Genomic DNA, 18,661 nt, shown 5'->3' on the forward strand with positions numbered 1-18,661 from the left:
TTACTTGCACTTTTTAAAAAACTTAAAATTATCCATGCTTTCCTGCACAACTGAGGAAGCTGTTGCTGTCACGTCATCTAGTGAAGGCACAGTTCAGTTAATAAATTTTTTTCTATTCAAACTGTGAACCCAGAATTTAATCACTGACAACATTTCAGAGAAAGGGATAAATGTTTGCTTATTGCTATGCACATAAATAACAATGAATCTGCAATGCAGACAAAGTCTAGTACAGCAAAACCTAAAGAAAATAAAAGACATTTTTTACGTACAAACCAACGCAACACTGAGGCTTTCTTACTGGGATGGTGTTACAGTTTTGCTCATGAATATGGAAATACTCATTAGCATAAAACAAAAGAAAGGCAGTAAAATACCCTTTGGAATAGTTGAACGAGAGCTGAAAATAAGGACACACAGCTGCATTTTTTTTTATGGTTTGTACAAAAGCAAATTGATTGCAGCTACACCCTGAGCACAGTGGTGTATTTCTAACAAAGGCTCGTAAGCCATAGTTCAAGCTAAATTGCGTGGGGAATGAAAGGCTTAAAGGAGGTTTAGTGATTTGGTCGAGCGTATGAAATAGCCGATGATAAACCAAGTCCAGGCAAGTCTGGTTTAATCAATCAACTAAAAAACTCCAAGCCTTTTGACTACAGGAATGTCATATTTGATTGATGAACTTCCAACTGAATGCAGGGTGTCGAAATCTTTGACACGAGAGACGGGAATTTGTTCACTCTGGTGTAGCCTCTATAGCAGATCAAACATATAGTATGATAAACGACCGAGGTAAAAGAAAACACGCAGACAAAAGATGCCGATAACACCTTTTAATGCAACGTGTCGTGCATGACTGGGAAATCAGAGATCGATGATGTATGGCATCTAATCAGTAATATCATACACTGTCCGGATATCAGAAACTTATTATTGACCTATTAATTAATATGATCTCTCTTCAGTACAAATAATAAATGACGTTGTGGACAAAATTGCAAAGCAATATTTTACACGTTTTCAGCATTCTAGAGATTCAAACATCTTTAATTACTAAACCTCAGAAGAATACTCTTTCTCCAAAGAGAATTGATCGTGAATAAAGTGATTACCTGCTTACGAAAACACGCAAAAGCCGTCGTGACAGCACGAAAAAGAATTCAAATCCTGGAAACGTTCACTCTAAACCTCGTCGTCATTTGCTCCAATCGTCTCTTGAAAACTCTTTTACACAGCCGAACAATTGACCAAAAATTAATTTTTGACAGTTTTAATTCCTGAAGCTATGCCGCTGCCGAGCAATTATTGGGACTAAATCAAGCATGAAAGCAGTCGTGAATTAATTGAACGTTACACCCGTTGGCCTTTATTTGTCAAGAGTAGTCATATCACGTGAAGTAGGAAGAAAAAGGTGATGCCGATAGGCAGTCATAATTATGCGAAAACTTGATTTAGGTCAACAGTTTAACAACTAAGTTGCGCGCTACATCACAAAAAAGGAGAACATCTTCTGTAGGTTTTTATGATATCGATTGTTTTAAGACAGATATCAATTTAAAGGGTTTAATCTAATTATTTTTTTCATGTATTTAAACCAATTAAATATCATAAACGAGATTATGCCTCCGACATTTTACAGTCTACAGACAACCCTAAAGAAACACATTTATCATTCTGGGGAGATGAATATTTGAAAGCGGAGGCATTACTTAGGTGTTGGTGACAGGTTTGTGCGTCAACTTGGCGAGCTAAGGGCATGGCTGAGTAGCGATGCTAATCCAATATGTCTGATCCTTGTTCGTCATACCACGTCATGTCTTTGCGTCGAGTACGGAACGGTGTGAAATTCAGACTATAGGTTTTAGTCAAATGTTTCAAAATGCAGTAACAGCCCGAGAAAGACGTCCACAAAGGAGCAGTAAAAGTAATGTTTTGGTGGCGGTCGAAGTTACATGCGACGACGGCAAATGTAACTGAAATCAAAACGGATGTACGTCGAATGCTGATCACAATCTCTTTAAAACCAAACTAAAGTCACCGTGAGAAAATATCCGAACAGTGGCCTAGAATTTGTCTGAATATAAAAACTAGAGTAACCGGACAATTTAAAATCGTGACAGTCACTGATGTCATTGATATCATTGTTAGGGTATCACTGAAGTCAAAAAGCGCTCAACGCATCTTGTCACAAAACAACGCAATGACGTAAATCCAAAACAAGGTTTTAATGCATTTCCCAATCGTCATGGAGACGCTTAAAACCAACTTTTCCAGATAAAGACACAAAAGCTCGATAATACTTGAAATGTTTACTGTTCACACAGCGCGTTTGAACAGGACGGCGTTGAAGTGGGGGTAACGCTGGATGACCTTGGCTTAATTATTGACTCCAAACTTTGTTCGTCCTTCGTTCTGCGGTCGTGTTCAGCCCCAAAAGATCGAAAGATACTACGTAAGAAATGCAATAAAGCGCTCGGTTCGAGGAGAATGCACCTTATGACTGATAGCCAATTTGAGTTGTAATTACACAGTGTATACACCTCTCGCATTACATGTCAGTGTGTCAATCACTAGCATGTCTGGCCAGACGAGACGGTGATCATTCCCAGCGCTCGCTCGGGAATTACCTGGCAGATTTAATTTGCACCCAGGTGCACAAATCACAGACGAACCCGGGGAACTGACAACATCTCTCCAAACGAAAACAGCAGTGATGCGCTGACCTTAAAAAGTATACGAGAGAGAATGGAACGGCGAGCATGGTGAATCGCCGGTACATTCGACCAAAGATGCATATTATGAGCAACAATTTCATTTTTAAATCCAGTCTTACACACAAAATACTGAAACCTTAATTGTAGTCACTACATTATAAATTCTGTAACTCCAATGAATGAGGAATTTAATATTCCCCCACTGTAAATGTGATTGATAAGGAGGTAGGATGGAGGAACGTCCAACCACGACGATGCGCTGGACTTAAACGGCAGATTAGGGCGGCAAATGCCCATCAAAACATGACGAGAACCGATAAGGAGATTGAGCAATGTGTAAGTCAGATGTCACCGCAGGGGGATACCGTGCCAACGGAACCCACGGCATGTACTTGATTGGTGCATTAGCATCGACATATCCACCGACGTTAAAAGCTTCAAAACGAAGAAAATTGAATTACGTGGGATTTATCTTGTCTGTCTTGTTACATGACCAACTCCACCGCATCATTCACATCCGAACAAGGTTAAATCATGTGCGACGTGCCGCGTCAGCATTTAATTGAAGCTGTGGTTACAGTCTGATAATTCTTTTTAGAAGACTTCAACCAGCCTTTGCTGGTCATGTTGTAATAACACTGAGCTTGTTTTCATAATGATCGACCGAATTTCTAAAGCTATAAACTTGACAGTGTGCTCGCACTAAGACAATTGGAAGCCGTGCCTTTTCTTTCTTAAACATTCAAATGAAATTAGACCACCTTCATGCTAATTAATTCCGTCCAGTGCAAGTGGAAATTGAGACTGAACTTTGAGCCAAAAGTTATGCTTTTTCAGCTAATCATGGAACGTATTTGTTTTCACGAAACACAAACAAACAAAAACTTAAAAAAAAACCTACGGCACATTTTGCAGAAACATCGTAACATAATTCTCAACAGCGATTGTTACAGATGGCTCCTATCACACGATAACAGATTGGCGCAGGTGTTTTTGAAGGTGTGTCCCTGCCCACGTAATGTAGCACACCTGAATTATCCAAATTTGTTTGCAAAAGGTTTGACTGAGGTCTGAGGAATAATAAAATGAATAGTTGGAGGTGTGTTTGAATAGTTCCGTGCATCGTTGAAAACTCGTAATCGGTTGACACGCAAAAGAACTTTGTGTTTACACAATGCAAAGGTTGGATGTAATGAGGTCTATACTAAGATTGAAGGTTAGCTAGTCGTCCTACAAATGGTTTCAACATTTTATTGTACTTCTGCTCTAGGCGAAAGCTGTTTTTTAACAAGCATTTGCCCTGTGCGTACGCTTTCCTAAGGTAATAATCCAAGCTTTCTGTTTATGCCGCAGTGTTCGTTTCGCGTAAGGAATGCAGTTTTTGACTTTGAAGTTTACACTATTTGCGCATATTGATTTCGTTGTAAGGAAGAGGGCCAAGAACTTAAACACAATCAAATTTCCCAGGAATACTCGGTTTCAGAACTTGACACTGATTGGACCAAGTAAGCAAGTTGATATCTTAAGTGCATTCCTTCATTAGTTAGTCTTATATCTCACACCAACCATCACTCGATAAGCAGGAATATCTGTGACAATAAAATGTGACAAATCATTTGAAAATAAACGTGTCTTTTGATTTTGTATTTCAAAGCACACACACGATGCAAGCAATCCAAAATTTGAGAGAAAAAAAACCCGACACCAAGAGGCAACTGAGGTAGGGTGATGGTTCAAATGAACTATTAAAGAAAAGATAAAATGGAATGAACTGACCTCCTCCGATGAGTTGAGCTGAACTCTCGGCTGACCCAGCTGCACTGACAGCCTTGCACGTGTACGTCCCAGCGTCACTCATTCTGGCATTATTAATGACTAGTGACACACCGTGTTCGCCTTCGAACTCGTAGCGGTACTTGGGGTCTGTCTCCCCGATCTCCACTCCGTCACGGTACCAGTAGATGTCCGGTTCAGGCTCGCCCGTGACTCGGCACTCCAGCACGACCGCACTGCCTTCCACGATCTGTTTGTCGCAAAGCCCTTGAACAAACTGTGGTCGAGTCGGGGGTTCGCTGTCAGCTGTTCCATCGCCGCTCGTGTTTGCTCTCGGCTCAGCGGCTTTGCCAGGCCGCTCGGAATCTGGCTCGTCGAATGAGGGCGCCTTCATGCGCGTCAGGGAAGTCTTTTTGGCGGGAACTGGGGGAGGTTTCTTGGATTTCTTGGGCGATGCTTCGGTGATTGTGATGGCTGGATGGGGAGGAGCGTCTGGATTGTCGGCAACCTCATCATCGTCATCCTCGGATATTGTTAAAGTCCTCTTAAAGACTTCATCAAGATGGTCTCGTGGGCTATCGATAACTTTTGAGGATTCCTGGGACTTGATAAATAATTCATCATCATCGTTTTCATCCTCTTCCCATGCTGCATAGAATAACACAGAAGAAACGTTGATGCAAAAATAGGATTGTTTAAATCATAAACAGTTTTTGAACTATTACTGTAAAAAAAAGATAATCCGTAGAAATATAAGATAGGCCCGAGTGCAATACGGACTACAGCAGAAAATACAAATCATGATTTCCAAGTATTTTAGAATATTTTGTCTATCACTAAAAGATCATTGGAATCCGGGAACTTACGGATAATCTTGAGATCTGACGTTGTCTTGTCTTGACCAGCTGTATTGGACGCAATGCAGGAATATTCACCCTCGTCCTCAGGAAATGCCTCTGTTATCGTAAGTTTCACTAAAGTACCTGGGTAGAGCGTAAAAAAGATGGCGTACAGTTATTTTACACTACAAATTCCGAACCATTTATGCTGATAAGAAACGATACCAAAAGTTTTTAAAATTCACAGAGGTACTGGTTACCTTGTAATGTAATATATTAATGTTCTCTGTAACTTCTTTACGTGATGTTGGTAATTTGTAAAAGCTATATTCATACTGGTCTTTTTCCTAACTGCAGGTCCGCCAAATAAGTTACTGCATGATCTATAATTTCATTCATTACTTGAACGTTTACACGTGCGCTTCTGCAATGAACCAATTAAAAAAGCACCTTCGGTTGTCATTTTAAAGTATTTGGACTCTCGAATTTCGCGGCCATCGACAGTCCAGGCGATGGTCGGTTTGGGAATCCCCTCTATTCGACACTGAAGCACCGCCAGCTCTCCCTCCTTGGTGCGTACGTCTTTCAGCTCCTCGACAAACTTTGGCGCCTTTTTGGTCTGCACGTGACGCGTGAGCACGTGACGAAAGTCTAACTGCTGAGCTTCTGACTCGGGTGAACTTTTGTCAGAGTTGTCCTTGATCGTGTTATTGTTGTTCATGTTCTGAAGTCGGGGTCTGTTCCGAAATACACATGTACAGCAATTAAAATGAGACGAACGAGGCAAACCAAAACTAAATTTTAACACAATGTTACAAATAAAACTCATATCGCCCTGTCGATAAGGTTAACACATACACTCTGAGGATTACGGCTCGAAAATTTCTCCATACATATTTATGACAAAATAGACAAGAAAGCTTGTAACTTCACTGACTTTGAGTCACGAAACATGAAAGGTCACCACGGCTCCTTTTTAAACTGTTCTAGAACATACAATCTGACTTATTATTTCTTCCTTAAAGAAATTCCCACTGGGTCCTGAGTCATTTTAACTGCCGTGGTCGAAGTACCTCCAATTACATGTTGGCATCAGAAACGTCTAACTGTTGGTGCATCCTGTCGGATTTACCTTGACTTCAACAGCTGTCGAAAATCAGTCTGTTCCCCCTCCAATGGATGCACGACCACGGACACACTGCACTTCTCCTCACCGAAGGCGTTACTGAGCATACAGCTGTAAGACCCAGCATCGGTTGACAAAGCAGCAGGGATCTGTAAGATCCTCAAGCTCCCAATGCCGAGTTTCTTCATGAGGATGCGCTGCCCTGGTGAGATGATGCGACCGTCTTTGGACCAGGTAATAGCAGGTTCGGGGTCGCCTTCTATTTTGTAGGTGATACGAAGGCTACTGCCTTCGTCTACGGTCATCGATCGTGGCTTCTGTGTGAATTTAGGAGGAGTTCCCTGCAACACAGGATCTTAAAAAAAACAGAAAGGTGCATTCCTTGAAGTACGTTGTAGCGTTATGATCATTACTACACCCGAAATAAAAGCAGTGGAAATTTCCCCAAAGTTTACCAACTCAAATCAACAACTGCTAGAGCAGTATGACATTTACACCCTAACAGGTTTTTTTTCTCTGCAAGGTGGAAAACGATTCTGGTGAGATCAAAGTGGCAGTTCCTCCCGAGTTTTTACTTTATTTGCACACAGCACTGCAAACATCCAGAAATACGGTTTTATCACAGACGACTGAAGAGAAAGCTCACAGTCAACCTATTAACTGTAAACAGATTCACGAAATATTGCAAGAAATGTAATGAACTAGTTCACCAGCATGGAATAGCGCAAACTAGCATGCTGCAAATGAAACACATTGAGCGCTGTCTGAGGGAGAAAACCCGTACAAGTTACACCAACATGCATGACAACGTTACACATTACATGATTGTATTACATCACAGGAGCCAACGACACAGTCGTAGTTTGAAGTATTATTATTATTTTTTTTTTGGGGGGGGAGGTTGTGAAATAACATGCGTACAGCCGTTTACCATACAGCTGACATAGAGGATATTGGACGAACAGGCGATCCGAAGAGATAAACTCCTTGGAAGTAAGCTAAAGAAAGGAGAAAGTGATGACAGGATTGTACGATAAAAGCCAAGTATAAGAAAGTTGAACATGTACTCAGGATTTTCCTACTGTCTTGAAACAAGAACCTTTATGCTCAATGTGAATTATCATTTATTACTACAAATACATTTTCGTTTTGTAATTTAACGAGTAGTTACACTGAAGAACATTTAATGCTCAACAGTCCAGACAGGAATACAGAAGTACTAATTATCACTAATTTAATTTTCCCCTATTGAGTCCTAGTTCTGATTTAGTCAAGTCATCTCACCTTTGACAACAATCTTAGCTGAGCACTGATCCTCACCAGCCGCGTTAAACGCCTTGCAGATGTACACCCCAGCATCTTCCGGGTACACCTCGCGAATGACCAAGGAATGAAGCTCACCGTCGTGAAGAAGTTTGAAGTCATCATCCTCCAAAATCTCGCAGCTGTCAAAGATCCACATTACCTCAGGTTCCGGGATGCCTGAAATCCATTAACAATACAAACAAATGTTACCCTAAAGAACATAATTTTCTATAGCGTGATTCAAATTGAATGTTTTTCGGTGGGTGAATTCACTGCAATTTATCTAAAGGGCAACTGAAATGAAGTGCAGCAAATACTTTGACCAAAGAACATTGATATATGTCATCCACAAAGCTTGATGATAACGCAGCTAGACAGATCACTTTCAAACAAAGACACTTGGGAGCAAATATGAATAACCAAGTAAACTCAGTATCGATCATCATAATACCTGTGACTTTTACAGTGAGTGCTAAGGGACTACCATCCATGACCTCCACGTCACTCAGTGTCTGTAAGAACTCGGGCTTGCTCTGAGCCTCAGTCGCTGGAGGGGTAGATTCCTCGTCAGTCGTGGTCTCCGCTTCGATTGCCGGCTCTGCCTCAGCATCGCCAAGAAAAACTACGTTTCTGTCATCAGTGATGGATTCCAGATCGTGGCTCTCGGCTACCGAGACGTCGATTTCTGACAGGCCGTCAAGATGCGACTCGGATTGCAACTCGGCGGCTGTGTCCACCCTTTCCAAATCACGACACTCTTCAGGCTGGGCCTTCATGATGTCTTTAGTGGGTTCTACGATCCTCAGACTCGCTTCCAGTTCTGATTCTGACTCTGACTCCAGATCGAGTTTCAGGTCAAAACTCGAAGCTTCTGGCTCGTTTTGGTTAGATTCTATCTGAACAGAAACGGTGTCTGAGTCGGCTAAAGATCTATCGACAGAGAATTCATCGGGCTGCTTCGTCGGCTTCGAATGGACAACTGGTTCAGAATCTGGAACCAACTCAAGTTCTGCAGGGTTTCCTTCTGCATCTTGATTACCAATGTTATCAACTGTTGGTTTCTTCTTCGCTTCGACGTCTTCCTGAACATCCATTATTTGCATTTCGTGTTCCAAAGTTTCAGCTTTAGGCACGTCCTCCTCCGATTCAGATGACGAAGCCGTTTGCGTGTCTTCTTTGTAATCGAATACCTGTTCTTGCTTGGGTGCGTCTGTAGATTTCATTCCCTCCTCTTCCGATTCCGATGGAGTACTCTGTAGGAATATCTCCGTCCGAGAAGTCTTTCTTTCAAAAGGCCAGGGTGTTTTCTTGGTTGGTTCTGTTGGTGCAGCATGTTCGTTTGGAAGGACAGGCTCCGGCGCTTCTACCGGCTCAGAGAGGGGTACTGCGAAACAAACAAGCCACTGGTCAGAGCCGACAGGAAAGAAAACTTGCATAAAAAGCTCAGAACTGTTCTAGAAATAAAGTCAATGATTTTTCCTAGGCAAAAGAATTGCAGAAAAATTCTGAAGTTGAGTAGCAGATTATTATTTTTTGGGCTCAAACGGATCACGGAGTTGTAAACTTAAGTATGACGATACAGTATGGGGTGAACACTAAAATCGTGACCAGTGCAGCACAACTACAAAGCTTGAATTCATATTTTTAATTATTTCTTCTCATCTTCATAAAAAGAGACGATTGTACTCACTCTCCACACTTAGCCTGGCTCTACACGACACCTGACCAGCCCTGTTGCGTGCAATGCACTCATATTCTCCTTCATCCTCCGGTAATACCTCGGGTAGAACCAGCGTGGCCTTCTCCCCGTCGAACGTAATCTCGTAGATATCATCGTCCGGGGAGATCTCTTTACCGAGAAACAGCCACTGGATCGTGGGGGCCGGCTCGCCTGATACCCGGCATGAGAATCGGCCCACACCACCGTCTTTGGTACGGCAGTTTGTCAGACGTTGGATGAATTTCGGCGGGATATCCATTGTAACTTTGCCTGTAAATAAAATTGGCAACATGTATAAAGTAAACACCCATCAAAGGCGATAAGCTTGACTTTCAGGAATAATAAACTGATACTTTATTTTACGATTGTAAGTCCAAGAATTGACACCTCAATAGATGGATGACTTAGGTCTGTATCTTTAACCACTCAGAAAAAAAGTAAAGTTTTCAATCGAAGTTGATATTCTACACCATGACCGTCTTCAATGCTCTCTCAACAACGCATCCAAAAAATCAACCAAAATTTGGTTTGGTAATTGCTTACCTCTTAGGGCAATATTCGCACTCGATGTTGTCTTGCCTAACTCGTTGGCTATGACGCAGGTATACCGCCCAGCGTCTTCATCTACGGTGTCATAAATCTCCAGGAAATGTTCTCCTCCATCCTGATAGATTTCAAACCTTCCCTCATCCTTCAAGATTTTCGTGTTCCTCTTCCAAGTGACCGTGGGTGTCGGGAAGCCCTTCACCATGCAGGTGAAGCGGGCCGTCTCGGGCGGCGTGATGTGAGTGGAGCGTGGACGGAGGATGAACTCGGGAGGTCTGGCAGCCGGGGAGGAGGACTGGAGTGACGAACGGCGGGGTTGATGATGAACAATCTGCGATGGCCTGAAATCGGATCATAAATACGGCGAATTTACTGGCTTATCAAACCCATGAAAACCGTCTTTCTTAGAATTAGAAGGAGCCAAGACAGGATAAGTTTGGAAATTTAAGCTGCTTAACAGGAAAGAAAGAATGAGGCTTAAAGATTAAGGACTATATCGGTTACAAATTATCCCATTCACGCACTTGTTTTTTGGGAAGGTTCATTCACAAATCACTCTCAGCGGGTTTCTATCCTTAAACATTATATCCTTACTCAGCGTGAGGTTCCTCATCTTGTTTCTTCATCAAACTGTCGATGTCATCCTTCAAAGCGCTCTCAACTTTCTCCTCCTTCTTTGGCGCAGGTTTGGGCTCTACTTTTGATGTTTTAGGTTGTGCTTTCGATGAAACCTTTTCAACGACTTCCTCTTTCTTTGGTTCTTTGGGGTTTGGAACATTATCGAATTCTGCAATTAAAACAGTCAAAACTTTCAAAGTTACAAAAGAAGGCAACCAAATCTGTCTTCGCAAATCTGTCAAATGTTTCGCCGGTTGCAGGATAAACAGGTTAAAACTATCGTTGTGAAAGTGAAGTTGAAACGAGACAGGCGCCATATCGGAGATACTTGTTTTGAACACATTCAGCTCTTGAGCGTTTTGCAAAAGTGATGTGCAAAAGCTCTCCCTTTCACTTACCTACGATGAGTTCTGCCGTGCTCGAGACCATGCCCAAGCCGTTCTTAGCAGTGCACGTATACACAGCATCATCTTCTTCCGTGACGTCACTGATGACCAGCGCGCATGTACCGTCAGGTTTGCGCGTGATTTGATGGCGTCTGTCTTCCTGCACCACTTTGCCGTCCATGATCCACGTGATGTCAGGGGAGGGGTCGCCTGCAACTTTGCACTCAAACACGGCTCTGTCGCCTTCGCAAACTTCGCAGTCCGTAATCCTGCGAAGAAAAGATGGAGCTTGTCCCTTTGGAATGACTGGCTTGGGTTTTTCTAGGAGAAAAAAAGCAAACACAACAAGTGCAGTTAAAAGACCGTCTCCATGACTGATGACGTAGAATGTTAACAATAACAAGCAAAGGAAATTAGGACGAGGCTGGTGTATCCAGAGCAGCCTGCAGTTCCAGCATACAGCAATCCAAGATGTGGATCGTCAGTAAAATTACTGTCATGTCAGCCACACACATCGCTACATTTTTTCCCTGACAATGTTCGATGTCATTGGAATACAGGTCCATGAATGCAACTAACTGTTAAACGCCCGTAAAATACTTGCCTATTTCTGCATGCTCTCGGAAAGATTAACTTTGTGTGATTTCCCCAAATGAAGGAAATAAAATGAAACATCACCGGAGCCTCACTGAACTTCAAACAAAGGTTGAAGTTTGAGTTCAAGGACCTCATTTCAAATTGCTTTTTCTTTCCAAAAAAGATACATAAGGTCACCGAGAAGCTTAATACCCTTGACGCATGTTCAGTGGCGAGATAAAGTAAATGACTGAAATATTATCTACATTTTCAGGGTATCTCTTAACAAAACACCCGAAAAAAAACAAGAAGTAGATGGAAAACACCTGTTTCCTGAAAACCCACCACTGACCGAGAAGGATCCGGTCAATGGATTGTAAGGAGAACGAGCTTGGTTATTGTCTGGTGCCAAATAAGCGTGATATAGAAGACTATTGCATTACAGAGACACTTGACTATACGTAAAAGCCCCCAAATTGCTTCCAAACTTTATGTTTAAAAACGTTGAATTGGCCCGTGCTTTTTAAACAAAATTTGAGCCCTGTCTGTTGGAAAATATGATGTAATCAGACAGAAACGAACCATTGGAATTGCCATTATTATATGCTGATATATAGAGCCTTATAATATGTACTTTCAGAGGTATAAAGAATAACATATTTCCAAAATAACGACAAAAGCGTGTGTCTCCGTTCATGGTAGGCCTACATAATCCAAAGAAATTCAAGTCCAACAACTCTCATTTTTAACACTTGAGACAACATTTTTATACCATTTTATCACGTAGTCCAGAATCTGCCGATAAAATAAATGCCAACAAATGTGCCAGCTAAAGAGATTGACTTTTGTTAAACGATGGTGTGGTTATAAATCCCCAGATTAAATGGTCCACGATTCATCATTCCGATAGTTATGGTTATGTCTCGGTATTTAGAACATTCGACATCTTCATGAAGATTCGTTGAGGAGTTGTACCTCGCTCAAAACTTTCATTTGTTTGCCAGGCAAAAGGATTTATTAGCAGGTGTATGCAGCTCCAAGGAACGACTTGATTCAATGACAAACGGGGAAAAAATGAAAAATTTACAATTATGCAGCCATAAACAACACCCTTAATCGAGCAATATATATACATGTATTGATATTCACTTCACACGAACACATATTGGGGGAATAGTCTTTTGTAAAAGTAATTTTATTAAACCTAACCCTCCCAAATCCTCCAAGATCCTTTTCTGTAAAGTGGACGAATTTTGAGGATCCAGGGTGTATGGCAAAAGTACATGGCTGATTTCGGAGGATGCCATACGTGAAGGTCGTGGATTAGACCTTATGTTGTTCAGCCCGATATTTCATTTGAATCAACTGCACAGCTCAAGAGTGCCATTCGCACTGCCTCAACATGACAGGAAATGCCGGAGGATTTGAAGGATTTGGGCAGCTAGGCACACCTCCAACTGACATTTTCAAGAACTTACGGAGGATATTGGAGGATTTGGGCTGAATGCAATTTTTTCATGTTGAAATTTGAAGGATTTCGGAGGACTCGGGATGGTTCCTTGTAAAAAAGCCCAGGGGGTTAGGGTTAAATGAGGAACGATTTAGCAGAAATGTGTTCAAAGTTACATTAATTCACTAATAATGGTATGAAAATATATAACTGCAACGGAATGACTTTAATTATAAGATTGCCTTCCAAGCGGTTTATGAGGTTTATGATACAATGAATTTTGTGAATGTAAACGACACTTGAAAATATGTGGGTTTGGACTTATTCGATTACATCAAGAATTTGACTCCCCACAACCACTCAACTTATCCCTGACAACTGACGCCTTTACTTCCACATCAGGGAGCAATTTGTCGCCCAGGCAACAGGCATTCCGCATCGTTCATGAACTCAGGGGATATGTAAATATTACATGAATTCTGGGCCTCACTTTGGCGGTGGGAAATTCCTCCTGGCATTTTACGCCACAAGGGATTGCTCAGAGAGAGTCTTGAGTATTAAATTCCACAAATTTGATACAACTGGCGGTATAGACTGACTCATTCCACGAGGCATCGTTTGGTATTTTGAGATTTTGAGACGTAATAGGGTAGACGCGTATTGCTACTGAAATTACAGAACGCATTTAAAGACGTCTTATTGTTGAACTTTCGAATGAATATAATGGACATTTCTTTAAGATAATGTTCTCGTATGGGTTATCTTCGATTTTTTTCCCACACTTGAGTTATCATACAGAGCACATTTGATATACACATGGCAAATTACACATGTAGAATGTTAAATTATTGAAGCTTCTTATGACACTTATCTTTTGAACAGTAGTTAGGATAAACACAGAACTACCGTAATAAAAGTCTAACGGGTTAAAATAATTCGTTTGCTTTACAATGATTTTTTAGTGTGAATTACCGTGACTGCCGTAAAATGATTCTAAAGTGTATATAACTGATGAAAGGATAAAGAATTCCAGCAAGATCGAATAATTTGATTGTAGGGATGACTACCGGTATCTAAAAAGGAAATGTGCCCTTTAACAGAGAGGAATACACACAACACTGAATACAAGAAGTACATTCCTTTTTTGTATCTTTTGCCTTGTCTACCATATTAACATCCAACATTTAAATTTGAATGAAATGTATTATAACAGCCAATTAAAAAAATTGTCGCTTACCTGTGACCTTGAGCTCTGCAGTGGCTGAGACTCGTCCAACTTTGTTCACAAGACGACAGGTGTACACTCCAGCGTCTTTGGGCTCCAAGTCAAAAATCTCCAAGAAGAAAAGGTCCTTCTCAGTATACAGTTCATACCTCCCCTCGTCTTTAAGGGTACGCCCCTTGTAGTGCCAAGACAGATCTGGTTTGGGATTTCCCTCGACAGAGACGGCAAAGTATATGGAACCCCCCTCGGTACCTGTTTGGTCGCGGGGTTTTTGGACGAAAGTCGGCGGTTTCTCATCTGCTGTAGACCTCACCTGATAACGGGAAGCAAGGGCAGAGGGTGACTTTGCTTTCACTTCGACCAGGGATTTGGCAATTTTCACGGAGGGCTTGCCAGCGCTTGAGACGGTGGTGCTTTTCATTTTCCCCGCTGATGACGAAGACAGAACATCCCTGTAATCGACGCTACTTCCGTTAGTTTTTGCCTTGCCAGTGCCGTCAAACAATTGTTTCTTATCGCTCAGCCGTGACATGACTACCGGTTCTATCTTGGCCATTGATTTGCTTGGAGTGTCCACCGCCTTGCCGTTCTCAAATTTGGCCGTGATTTTGCCGATGCCTCCCGGTAACACCCCTCGACGATTCATTGTGATGCTGGCTTGCGGTTTGGCCTCTGATGTATTTTCCTTGGACCCGTTTCCCAGGGACGAGGTTTTACTGCTTGACATTGAAGTTATCAAAGCAGACGATCCAGCAGATAAATCATTCGCTGAAGACTTTAAAACTACTTCCACTTTGGCTGGCTTTAAACTCTCAGAGGACGCATCACCATTCGTTTTCCCCATTGGTATTTGATGTTTCTTTTCCGGAGGGGGAGTACAAACCACACTCGCTTTACTAACTTCAATTGCCTTCTCGTTATTACCCACTGGGATGGCAATGTCGATCGTGCCTTTACTGCCCTTCGTTATATTTATGACAGCATCCGATGTCTGCTTTGTTCTTGGCACTTGATTGGCGTCCTTTGTAAGTTTAACGTTTTCAATATTCAGCAATTTATCGCTGGTACCCTGGAACTTTTGTCGCGTGGACGTAGGTTCGGTTTTCTTTGCATAGTTTATATCTGGTCTCCTTTGATCTTTATTTGGTTCCTTATCGGCCACCTTAGCTTGGCTATATTCGTACTTCTTTGAGATCACAGGGTCGTGTGTTTCCGATCTCAGTTTCACATCTTGGGTGTTTGTTGTATTACTGGAGAACTTCTCAATTCTTGCAGCGAGAGAGCCGCCGCCTTGTCCTGGGTACAACGGCCGCTCCACCGACTGCGATCTTCGCTGTTGAGCCCCATTCGAGGGACTCCACTTCCTGACAGGTGCTTGCATGGTTGGCTGTTGTGTTTCCTCCTCCAGGTCCCGTGGACTTTTTAGAGGGCTCCCCTTGGCAAACTTCTCGATTTTCCAGGCAAGAACGGCACCTGGTTTCCGAGAGTTGAAAGCCCGGTCTCCCAGAAGCTCGAAATTTTTCTCCGTCCGATAAACGGGCTTCTTTGGTTCAGGATACCCCGAGGATGTGCTGGACCGCTCACTGTCCGTAAGAGAATCGTCGCTTGACAGTCGGCCGTTTGTCCGATCGTGGTTCACCCTAATCGACTCGATTGGTCGACCTTTCAAGTGGGACTCTTCTCTCGAGACAACCACTTTGGGCAGAGATTTCACTTTGATCTCCCTGCCAGCGTAGATTTTCTTATCTGGCTTTGATTCAGAGCCGGATTTTTTGTCCGTTTTCCCGTTCGACCCAGTGCCTGAGAATACAGAGATCTTTGTTGCAAGCTGCGGCTTTGGTGATCGAGAAGCCGAGCCCTCGTCGGCGGAAGGAACTCGAGAACTCCGCAACAGTTGTTCGTAAGTTTCCCTGCTAGTGTAATTCTTGCCGGCTTTGGATTGTTCTGGTTTGGAATGACGCGTGAGAATCTGTTCTCGTTTGTGCTGGAACTCCGGGGGAGGCTCGCTGGACGAACGAATCTTCCGTTTGGATTCAAGCTCTGCGAGGCGCAGTCTAGAAGGCCTCTCAACATTGGAAACGTAAGGAGTGTTTCCTGCTGTTTTAGAAAACCTACTACCTTCTGGTGATGCTGCTCGCCCTGAACGCGTTCCCGTCGACCGTAAATTTGCCCGGGCGCTGTTCACAGTCTGTTTGGGTCCTTTTAGTCTCTCGTCGTATCTCGAGATACGTTCAGTGACTTTGCCGGTGCTACTGCCGCTCTGACGCGAGGCCTGGTGATGAATGTCAAAATTACTGGCTCGTCCACGTTTGTACCACGAATCCAATTCCAGCAGAGACGAGCTGGGACTCACGCCGGTGCTGGTACACGGAGATGACCTCGGTGTCCAGTCACTCGAACTTTTGTCTCCTCCAGAGAGATAATCCAAATCGGATCGGTTTGAAGTCGTCTGGATTTCCTTGCTTTGGGGTGCAGTAACAAAATCATTAGCAAGGGTAACTTTTTCTTGTTTCTGCCTGTTTGAGGATGTAGTCACATCCGTAGAGCTACTCGGGTCGAGTTGGTCTGACTGTATCCTCTCCTGTGGTCCGACTTGCTCCTCAATGACTCGTTTCTCGACCAAGCTATGTACGGAATGCAAGCAAACAGAAAACAGTCAGGCAACAACAACATACAATCTTTCAATCTCAGTCAAGACACTGCAGCCTCGACAAGGACTTGCCGAGGTCATTTCAACTTGTTAGGGTTCTGCTGAATAGTAAATTGTCGGGCCATTTCACAAGGCCCAGTTTAGCCTCTTCCAAAATAGGAAAGCTTTTTCAATCTCTTTATGTAGCTTTTTTTCCTGCCAGACAAGGGTTAGAATATTCTGCAGCGATAAACAGTCAAATTTTGTGAGCCCAACAAGCGATAGCACTAGCTGCACATCTGGACTTAAGAATGAATCGATAGTTTATGTTTATATTTCTTTTTCTGAAATTTGACACTTAACAAGAAAAAGGGGCATAAACGTGCTGTATATGCATTACTCCGCCCTTTGTAGTTGTATATTTAAAGGTTGAATCCTGCAGAGATATAATTATCCTGCAACGATTATTAGAAAGATTTAAGTCTACATAATGAGCACCATTATATAAGCAAACTGAGTTCAAAACATAACCTCACAGAATTCTTTACTCAAGGTAATTCTTAAACCAAAACTGGGCATTTAGTATACAAATATGTATACGTATAGGAAACGGCAAAAGGTCAGTAAAAACGTATCCTTGATGTAAATGAAGTAGGCTTAATTAATGAACCCGTGAACGTTATATTTAGAACGGGAAGACAAATCGGCCTTGATCGAAAAGAACATTTATTGTTCCAACAAAACTTCTGACAGAATGCAAAGTTTTTAGTGTGCCGACTACAATACACTTTAATGCAATCAATGTCTATGTATATGTAAGTGCTCTAGTGCTTATCTTCCATTGTATATTTTTCCTTGACAAGATATACAAGTTTGCAAACCAGTAAACATGACCTGCACGTTAAGTTCGCCTCTAAAGGAATAAAGGTCAAAGGTTAAACCCTCTTCAGTCATGGCGAATACGTGTTTGTCTACAGGAAGTGGCAAATAGTTTCTGTGCCATTAAACTATTTAAAGTCGTGGTGTGACAAAAACAGTGCGAAGTATACATGTCTACTATTCTGTTGGACCCTGGTTGGACAGACTACCATCTGCGCCGTAGTACTGCGCTCACACAGAGCTTCAACGTTTGAGTAAAATTGATCCTGAGAAACAATTTTGCAAAGAGTTTCATGTCCCCCCCCCATAACCTTAGGAATGCTGAGCCAGGATCAGGAGAGGTTGTGGAATGTCCAGAGAGATCAAAATCAGAATAACAAAAAGCCTTAACTGGCCTCGCAGTGTCACAAATTTGGCAGTGAAAATAGGCTTTTGTATAAAATATTATAGGCCTAATTGGCAAAAATGTCGAATATTGAATATGCCTACAGAAATACATAAAAAAGAGCATTTAATGGACGTTGCCAAGACTTCTTCGTGGGGGGGAAACCACTTCTTCCTGGGGAGGGAAGTTCTTGGGGTGGCAAAGCGAGTTATCAGCTTAAAAAGGTAAATAATTAACAGTGGGAGGGGACACTGTTTTGTTTTGTTAGTTTGTTAGTTTTTAAGCAAATCGGTGCGTTTCATCCCTTTTAATCTCTTTTTTCTCTCATTTTCTGAAACAAAAGCAAAAAACGACAAAACTGACCTTGATGAAACATGAACCAGAATACTCAATTTTACCACTGGAAATTTAAACACTGATACCTACACACCCAGACAAACAGAAACAGAAAGAACAGGCTAACCTTTGTACAGACAAAATTTCACATAAA

At 42.2% G+C, this 18,661-nt stretch overlaps 1 protein-coding gene across 2 annotated transcripts in view; it reads right to left on the reverse strand.

Annotated features, from left to right (window-relative positions):
• Positions 1 to 18,661, reverse strand: part of LOC110985015 (myosin light chain kinase, smooth muscle-like) — a 66,996-nt gene that overhangs the window by 13,041 nt on the left and 35,294 nt on the right. For both annotated transcript variants that reach the window (XM_022245703.2, XM_022245719.2), the window contains 11 exons: positions 14,291 to 16,902; positions 11,040 to 11,348; positions 10,618 to 10,810; positions 10,021 to 10,364; positions 9,448 to 9,747; positions 8,209 to 9,141; positions 7,737 to 7,934; positions 6,459 to 6,807; positions 5,777 to 6,063; positions 5,354 to 5,470; positions 4,491 to 5,135 (listed from right to left, as the gene is read on the reverse strand). In XM_022245703.2, coding sequence (XP_022101395.2) covers positions 4,491 to 5,135; positions 5,354 to 5,470; positions 5,777 to 6,063; positions 6,459 to 6,807; positions 7,737 to 7,934; positions 8,209 to 9,141; positions 9,448 to 9,747; positions 10,021 to 10,364; positions 10,618 to 10,810; positions 11,040 to 11,348; positions 14,291 to 16,902 — 6,287 coding nt within the window. The remainder of the gene's footprint in view (positions 1 to 4,490; positions 5,136 to 5,353; positions 5,471 to 5,776; positions 6,064 to 6,458; positions 6,808 to 7,736; positions 7,935 to 8,208; positions 9,142 to 9,447; positions 9,748 to 10,020; positions 10,365 to 10,617; positions 10,811 to 11,039; positions 11,349 to 14,290; positions 16,903 to 18,661) is intronic.

The sequence above is a fragment of the Acanthaster planci genome, linkage group LG03 (genome assembly GCF_054643075.1).
Source record: "Acanthaster planci isolate LZ-2023a linkage group LG03, COTS_SCS, whole genome shotgun sequence".
Taxonomy (NCBI): Eukaryota; Metazoa; Echinodermata; class Asteroidea; order Valvatida; family Acanthasteridae; genus Acanthaster; species Acanthaster planci.